Source organism: Lepus europaeus, chromosome 18 (genome assembly GCF_033115175.1).
Source record: "Lepus europaeus isolate LE1 chromosome 18, mLepTim1.pri, whole genome shotgun sequence".
Lineage (NCBI taxonomy): Eukaryota > Metazoa > Chordata > Mammalia > Lagomorpha > Leporidae > Lepus > Lepus europaeus.
In genome coordinates, this window is record NC_084844.1 from 21,312,701 (window position 1) to 21,321,135 (window position 8,435).

At 47.7% G+C, this 8,435-nt stretch overlaps 2 protein-coding genes across 6 annotated transcripts; both read left to right on the forward strand.

Moving 5' to 3' along the window:
* Nucleotides 1-246: 246 nt before the first annotated feature.
* LOC133776688 (keratin-associated protein 4-12-like) lies at nt 247-924 on the forward strand. Of its 4 annotated transcripts, XM_062215859.1 has the most exons (4): nt 247-446; nt 492-542; nt 633-751; nt 809-924. In XM_062215859.1, exons 1-4 carry the CDS (start codon nt 247-249, stop codon nt 922-924), a joined length of 486 nt encoding a protein of 161 aa, XP_062071843.1. The 4 variants fall into 4 exon arrangements, with proteins under 4 accessions (XP_062071843.1, XP_062071842.1, XP_062071841.1 ...); XM_062215858.1 differs by having other exon boundaries at nt 247-356; nt 417-446; nt 492-924; XM_062215857.1 differs by having other exon boundaries at nt 492-924.
* A 5,466-nt stretch (nt 925-6,390) lies between these two features.
* On the forward strand, nt 6,391-6,963 carry LOC133776689 (keratin-associated protein 4-12-like). 2 transcript variants are annotated; one of them, XM_062215861.1, is made up of 2 exons: nt 6,391-6,790; nt 6,848-6,963. In XM_062215861.1, the coding sequence occupies exons 1-2, from the start codon at nt 6,391-6,393 to the stop codon at nt 6,961-6,963; spliced, it is 516 nt and encodes a 171-aa protein (XP_062071845.1). The 2 variants fall into 2 exon arrangements, with proteins under 2 accessions (XP_062071845.1, XP_062071844.1); XM_062215860.1 differs by having other exon boundaries at nt 6,391-6,963.
* Nucleotides 6,964-8,435: the final 1,472 nt, after the last annotated feature.

Here is an 8,435-nt window from a genome sequence, read left to right on the forward strand (position 1 = left end):
AAAAGGAAGTGTGTGAGTGTGTGTGTGTGCATGTGTGTGCTCTCTCTTCTGGAGTCTGTAACTGGAATCACAAAATTAAGTAATTAAATGATGAAGTTTTCCAGCAGGATCAATAACAAGGAAATAACGATGTGATGACAACAGGCCTTCAGCGGGGTATAAAGAGGGGTACCGGCCAAGAAGACTTTCAAACCCAACAACTTCACTCTCCAGAAAACCCATCCAGAACCTCCACCCTCCGACACCATGGTCAGCTCCTGTTGTGGCTCCGTCTGCTCTGAGCAGAGCTGCTGCCAGCCCAGCTGCCTTCAGACCACCTGCTGCAGGACCACCTGCTGCCGCCCCAGCTGCTGTGTGTCCAGCTGCTGCCGGCCCCAGTGCTGCCGCCCTTCCTGCTGCATCTCCAGCTGCTGCAGGCCCCAGTGCTGCCAGTCTGTGTGCTGCCAGCGCACCTGCTGCCGCCCCAGCTGCTGCCAGCCCACCTGCTGCAGGCCCACCTGCTGCAGGCCCACCTGCTGCATTTCCAGCTGCTGCAGGCCCCAGTGCTGCCAGCCCTCCTGTTGCCGCCCCACCTGCTGCATCTCCAGCTGCTGCCGCCCCTCCTGCAGTAGTTCCAGCTGCTGTGGCTCCAGCTGCTGCCGGCCCCAGTGCTGCCGCCCTTCCTGCTGCATCTCCAGCTGCTGCAGGCCCCAGTGCTGCCAGCCCACCTGCTGCCGCCCCACCTGCTGCATCTCCAGCTGCTGCCGCCCCTCCTGCAGTAGTTCCAGCTGCTGTGGCTCCAGCTGCTGCCGCCCCAGCTGCTGCCCTGGCTGCTGCTTCCGCCCAGTCTGTGGCCAAGTCTCCTGCCACACCAGTTGCTATCGCCCAACCTGTGTCATCTCCACCTGCCCCCGCCCCATGTGCTGTGCCGTCCCTTGCTGCTAATCTTGCTGCCCTGAGCCTACCCCTTTGCTTCAGTCCAGACTTTCATGTGTCTGTGCTCAACATGAGGGCATATGGAGTTGAGATGGTGTCACTCAACTGAATTGGGCTTTGTCATTCCAAAGAGGAACCAGGGCCAGCCATTCGAAGGATGGCTGTTCCCAGGAATACTCATATAGTAGTAGACCTTACCATCAACTTGCCTACTGGGGAAATCATTCTCCTTGCTTCCTAGGTCTTCTGTAACCTGATATATTTCTTTCCCAAAATAAAGTTACACTTTTCTGCACCAAAAATTCAGTGTGATTGTCACTCTCTTCAGTTTTTAAAAATGTCTACTTATTTTACGGGTACAGTGTGATGACTTGATACATGGGTTCAATGGGTGATGATCGCGTTAGGTTAGTGAACAATGTCATCTCTCTAGACACTTTTTTGATTAACACTCAACAATTAGGCGTATCAATGGGTACAGTGCGACCTTTCAACAAGTGTGCTGATTCGATCAAAGCTATCAGCGTTTCCCAGCCTTCCGGCACTGCTCCTCTATCTGTTCGTAAAACATGTCATAGGTTGCCGTGAGCTTGCATGCAGGTGCTGTCAACCACTAGAACTCATCCCTTCTATGAAGCCACGTTTTGGTGCCCTTCCCCTACTTTGCTCTACCTCCTCCTTACCCCTGCCCTTTCTGCCCCCAGCAGTCACTGTTCTACATTCAGATGGGCTTTCTTTCCCAGTACTTGAGACACAGTGTCACTACGGATGTTTCTGACTCTCACACCACTTCACCCAGTGACTTCTGCTTCCACTCATTTCGCTGAAACCATCACACTTTCATTCTTTTTATGGCCAATTAATATTCCACTCTGTATACACTACAATGAGATATCTTCATACTCCAGTAAGAATGGCTATTACCAAGAAGACAAAGAAGGAACAAATGCTGGAGGGGGTGTGGAGAAAGGGGGACCCTTATACGCTGTTGGTAGGAAGGCAGATCAGTACGGCTACCTGGAGAACTAGTAATGAGGTTACCCAGAAAGCTAACAGACCCACCACTTGACCTAAGGAGAGTGAGGCAGGCCCTGGAGAAGACCACATGGCAAACTGCAGGTGGCAAGACCATGGCTGGACATCCCGCTGAGCTCCTGTCAACTGTTTCCCCGTGGAAACTGGGCTCCCTGAGAATGGGTCTGCCTGCCCCGACACCCCTCGACATCCACACCTGCTTCCAAACAGCATTTACTGAGCACTTTTTATGTAGTGGATCTTGTTACAGGTACTGGGGTAACAGTGAGGACCAACGTGCACAAAATTTAACGGGGTTTCTCAAAAACAAAAAAGATCAAAAAACAAAACTAAATGAACAACCCCTCAAGAAGAAATCAGAGAAGGCGTCTGGCAGGGCAGCTAAGCCACATGGGACACGTGCATCCATGCTGGAGGGCCTGGGTTTGAGGCCTGGCTCCACTCCCTGCCCTCCAGAAGCAGGTGCTGGCTCAGGTGGTCGGGCTCCTGGCACACATGTGGGAGATCCAAACTGGGTTCTGGGCTCCTGGCTTTGGCCTGGCCCAGCCCTGACTATTATAGGCATTTGGGGGAGTGAACCCACAGATGGAATATCAAGATCTCTCTCTCTCTCTCTTTCTCTCTCTCTCTCCCACCCTCCCTCTCTCTCTCTCTCTTTCTTCTCTCTCCTCTCTCTCCTTCCTCCTCTCTCTGTTCTTTGTTCTTTCTTCCTCCCACATTTTCCCTCTCTCTCATCCTGCCCCCAGGCTTTTTCAAGTACATAAAAATAATAAAAATGTTTGAAAACCACTGAGGTGTTTTCTTTTACAGTTTCCCTGTGCCTTTGTCCACTCAGGTTTACACTCGGGTTTCATTTCTGTTCATGCTTTTATTCATAGGAGTGAGGTTGAGCTCTGAAGCTACATGCAGCATCTATGACACTCTGGAGACAAAGTTTCCAAAACGATAGGTGTATCCACATAGGGTGTCCTACCTTTCAATCCTGTAGCCCCACAGAAGCCTCCTACTTTGGAGAGGGGGCTAAGGGTGCACACTTCCCACTGAGGAATGAACCGAGACAAACCAACAGTCATTTGTCTGGGGTGAGAAGCAGACAGAAAGCTGAGTTCTGATACTACAAAACAACTCCGCAAACTACTAAGCGAGTTTAACTAAGGCATGAGATAGGAGGTCAGTCTACATAAATTGGTTAGATGTCATATGCTAGACCAGCAGCTCTTCTCACCATGATCTGTTCTGAGGACTGTGCTGTCAGTGTCTCCAGACATAGAGCACACATGCACCAAGAAACAGTCAGCCACAATATCACTAGGGGATATCATCTTACAAAACCTGTATAGTATAGGAGGGTCATCATGGGCTGAAACATTGTTACGTGGTACATGACCGCACATAAATTAAATCAAAATAAATGTAACTTAGAAGCATCCCAGTCATAAAGTGCTGAGTACAAAACTATGGAAGGCTGCACTCCAAACCCCAAAGCTTTACCACGTCCATAGGCATCCGTGTAATTATTCATCCTGTATATGTGGTCAAGATAACAGGACCACAGCCAAACACTCTGATCATATCAATATTCTGTATTACGGGTTCAATTCACATGTAAGAAAGGCGAAAGGATTTTCAGATCTGTTAAAAGAAAAACCCAACACTGCGGGGTACACAAGACACAAAACTAAAGCAACAAGATTCAGGTGAAAAGTAAAAGGATGGAGATACATATAATTAAAGTGCAAATAAAGAAAGCCTGAGTCATAATTCTGATACAGGTTAGCTTTACATGGAAATGCACTACAGCAAACAAAGTGGGATAATTTGTTACCCTGAAGGTTACAATGACAAACTCACTGCAGAATGAAAACTACACAGAAAACACAGGTGATTCGAGAATAAGGAAACAAAGCAGAAATAGAAGACTCTAATAAACTATGTAAAGAGAGAGGAGGTGGAGATAAATTGATAAGAACATGGAATAACCAAATTGTAATATTTATTAAACCCTCAATCTCCAAAATATAAATAGAATTCCTTGTTTTCAAATGCTTAATATAGCTTTTAAAACAAAAGCCTTGGAATAACTAAAATATCTATCCACAGGGGACTGGCTAAATAAGCTATCTTTTGTCCAAAAAATAGAATACTTAGTGGTTGGAAATGGAATGAGGAAAACTGAACATATGCCAAGCCAGCAGAAGACTTAACCATTATGGTGCAGGTGATCACTCTACTCAATCTGTCCAGGTTGCCCTGAGACTATTGTAGATGTTTCTGGATAAAAAGCAACATAAAAACTCTACTACTTAGATTTCTTCCTTAAAGCATTTCTGTTTCCCTTGAAAAAGTCTAAAAGCTGGGTCGTGTTGAGTGAAAAAAGCAGAACGGAACAGAGTTTGTACAGAGATACAAATGTGTAAATACAGATATGCTTACATTGAAAATAATAATTAGAAGGAAAATCTTAAACTTAAAAAATTATTACCTATAAGGAAGGGAGGAAAAATAGGTGGAGAACAGAAAGAGACACCGGACTTCCTTAAATAGGTTTCCTTTTTGTTTTGGAACCGTAAATACACTTTATATAATTATGAGACACAACTACATTGTGAAAAGCAATTCCTAGACATAAAAAGTAGATCATTAGCAATACACTCTGTTCCAAGCATCATGACAACAACAGGTGACCAAAGAATTCGCCTCAGGGGTTCACCCTGCAACCGACACTGCACGGATGGACACATCCAGGTCACGGTCAGATGTGCTGGGGCAGGGAGCGCCACAGCACAAAGTCACAGGAGGAGGTGGTGAGACGAAGTTGCAGTGAGATGACGCGCCAGGAACACTTCAGGCAGGAGGAGGCATCTGGGCCGCAGCTTCAAGGAAGGCCAGGAACTTGCCAGGAGGAATGTGAAGAAGGGATGTGGAGTGGTTTCCACCCTTCGTAGACCAGGACAAGACACTGCAACTTTGAACTCATAGAGGGTAACGAGTGCCTCATGTGTTCATTGATAAGAAACATCAAGACAATAGCGACAAAGCCCTCAAGGGGACCCCGGCGCATGGCGAGCACCCACAAACAGCAGCTGTCTGCATGTGACCTCGGTTTTTCATGGAAGTGCACGGGGCTTCTACACATAAGGCTCATCTGGGACCCGAATCTTACGACACTGAATTTTTGCCAAATTCTTCCCTTATACTATAACATATTTAAGTATCTGCAGAGCAGAGAGCAGGATTTAACTGTTTTAACTCTTTGAGTTCAAAGACTTGAACTCATGTGTTCTTTTAATAACATAATAAGCATCCTTTCAATCAAACTCTATAAAATGTAGAATCCACTGCATAGTTGGCTCAATATTCAATATAAAGCAAAACCTCTGATTTTTGCATACAGTATATGGGCAAGATTCTGGGGGTGGGGGAACTTCATCTGCTTAAATGCATCTTCACTCATGAAAAGGAAAGATTCAAAGTTAACTCTTCAGGTAGAATCACTGCAATGAGATGGGAAGGTCTTTGGCAAGCACCCGCCCCTTGTTTTCTTCAGGGAACAAAACAACTTTCTATTCCTCCTTTCTTGCACACCAGGGACTCTGGGGAAGAACTATCTCCCTGGTTCTCTATCCACACTCTACTGGACAGTAACGTGTGTTTAACCTATCTGGCATAAGAAGAGGCTTGATTATAGGGCCGGCACTGTGGCATGGTAGGCTAAGTCTCTCCTGAAGCACTGGCATCCCATATGGGCTCCAGTTCAAGTTCTGGCTGCTCCTCTTCTGATCCAGCTCTCTGCTATGGCCTGGGAAAGCAATGGAAGATGTCTCAAGTCCTTAGGCCTCTGCACCCCTGTGGGAGACCTGGAATAAGCACCTAGTTCTTGGCTTCAGATGAGCCGGATTCTGGTTGTTGTGGCCATTTGGAGAGTGAACCAGAGGATGGAAGACCTTTCTCCCTGTCTCTCCATCTCCTTGTCTGTAACTCTACCTCTCAAATAAAAATAAAATCTTAAAAAGAGAGAGAGCTGACTTTGCAAGAGCCATCCTCAAAGATTTATCATGGAGCCAAGCACAAAAAAGGAGTGCCACATGTCAATATGCAGTAATAGACTATCACATGACAGCTCCAATTTAGAAGACACATGGGACAGAGGTAGAAACATGGAAGTGGTTTCACATGTCTTGAGAAGACAGAATGAATCACAATGCCATAGAAAAAGGAAATGAAGATTTTCCTAGACATTGGCACATTTAACCAGATAAACACAATTATAACATGCTAAGATTAATTGGTTTCCTAGTACAAATATAACAAGGAAGGGGTAATGATCATGGTGACATCAGCTACTCAAGTGTATAAAAAGGGGACAGGAGGAAGGAGAATTTCAAACTCAGGAAATTCACTCAAACCTACTCACAGAACCCTACCTCTTCCACTGACACCATGGTCAGCTCCTGTTGTGGCTCCGTCTGCTCTGAGCAGAGCTGCTGCCAGCCCAGCTGCCTTCAGACCACCTGCTGCAGGACCACCTGCTGTCGCCCCAGCTGCTGTGTGTCCAGCTGCTGCCGGCCCCAGTGCTGCCGCCCTTCTTGCTGCATCTCCAGCTGCTGCAGGCCCCAGTGCTGCCAGTCTGTGTGCTGCCAGCGCACCTGCTGCCGCCCTTCCTGCTGCATCTCCAGCTGCTGCAGGCCCCAGTGCTGCCAGCCCTCCTGCTGCCGCCCCAGCTGCTGCCGCCCCAGCTGCTGTATCTCCAGCTGCTGCAGGCCCCAGTGCTGCCAGCCCTCCTGCTGCCGCCCCAGCTGCTGCCGCCCCACCTGCTGCATCTCCAGCTGCTGCCGCCCCTCCTGCAGTAGTTCCAGCTGCTGTGGCTCCAGCTGCTGCCGCCCCAGCTGCTGCCCTGGCTGCTGCTTCCGCCCAGTCTGTGGCCAAGTCTCCTGCCACACCAGTTGCTATCGCCCAACCTGTGTCATCTCTACCTGCCCCCGGCCCATGTGCTGTGCTGTCCCTTGCTGCTGAGAGTCCTGCCTTAGCCCCACCTCCTCCTTCATCTCTGTCCCCGGACACAGACCTTCTTGTGCACTGACGCTTAGGACAGATGAATGCAGCTGCTGCTGCTCAACTGAGCTGGGACTTAGGGTTTTAATGATCTCACCACAGGCCCATAATTCTGTGAGCACATTCTAGCCTGAATCCAAATTCCCCATGTGGATCTCTGTCTCCCATCTAAACCTGATTTTGCTTATGGTATAAGAAACATTGTACTGACCTAACTAATTCTACCTGGGTTCTCCTTAACTTTTGGGCAATCAAATCACCAAGCTCAAGGAGTTGATTTTATTATTTCTTTATTACAGAATTTTACAGTCCCTCTCCTAATGACCAATGAGGTTTGTTTTTACAATTCTTAAGCCCCAAATTTTCTGGTGTAATGTCTTTATGCTGAAATAAACCACCACTTTCCTGTATGGAAAATTCAGTGTGATCGTATCTTCTTTAAGACTTTCTATTCAGTCCGGACCCCTGTGTCTTACCTACTTGAAGGACACACAGCATGGCGTCATCAATTTTCTAACAGCAGTCAAGACACCTTTGCCACCTCTAGTTTTCACTCTCAGCCTGTGAAGGTCATTTATAGTAATAATAAGGACAATGGACTCGCAGGGCTGCAGCTGAGGGAAGTGGATGCTTTGGGAGAGCACGCCAAAAGGCTGGAGGGGATAAATCAGAAACCAAAGGGCAGGTGTGGAAGCAGAGGTTTCACGGCAGCTGGTATACTCCCCCTGCTTGCAGTCAGCGGGCCGATGAGGCTGAGGACCACGCCTAGGAGTTGAGAATGGAGTGGGAAGCAGGCAGTTTTGCCACACCAACATCAAGGCCCTAAGTGGGAAAGAACGGGACCGAAAGAGGCAGGCGGGGGATGATGGAGTTGATGCAATGGAAGAGCTAACGTGCCAATTTCACCCTCGGTGTCTGCAGAGGTGGTCTGGTCCTTTCTGCTGAAGTTGTGTCACCTGTTCCCTGAAGATGATGCAGAGGTCTCAGACTTGAAAGACAGCACAGGCTCCCATGACTGTCTCCTCCCGTCTCTCATCTTCACCACACACAAATAGCAAGAGGGAGGCTGGCAATGGGGGAGGGGGGTAGAGTGGGAAGTACCACCATGTCCTTAAAACTGCAGGTAGGAAATACATGAAATCTGTTCCCTTAATATAAATAAATTCTTTAAAATTTTTAAAAATAATGTAAAAGAGAAAGAGTGAGCAAGTTAAGTTACACTTCCCTTCACACAGAGAATGGCTGAGCCAGTGAATTGGAGGCTACACTCCAAAGGATTTGCATGATCCAGTGGCTGTGCCATAGGCAGTGGTGCACTTGTCCGTTGGGAGGGACACATCCAACTGCCCTCTCCCTGTGATGTCAGCAGCTGTTAAGGGTTGCCACCTAGAACTATTATCGCATTAGGCATGGCAAAAATTCTGATTTTAAAA

Excerpts from the sequence above, each read along its gene's own strand:
- LOC133776688 (XM_062215856.1), top strand. The coding sequence starts at position 247 with ATGGTCAGCTCCTGTTGTGGCTCCGTCTGCTCTGAGCAGAGCTGCTGC.
- LOC133776689 (XM_062215860.1), top strand. The coding sequence starts at position 6,391 with ATGGTCAGCTCCTGTTGTGGCTCCGTCTGCTCTGAGCAGAGCTGCTGC.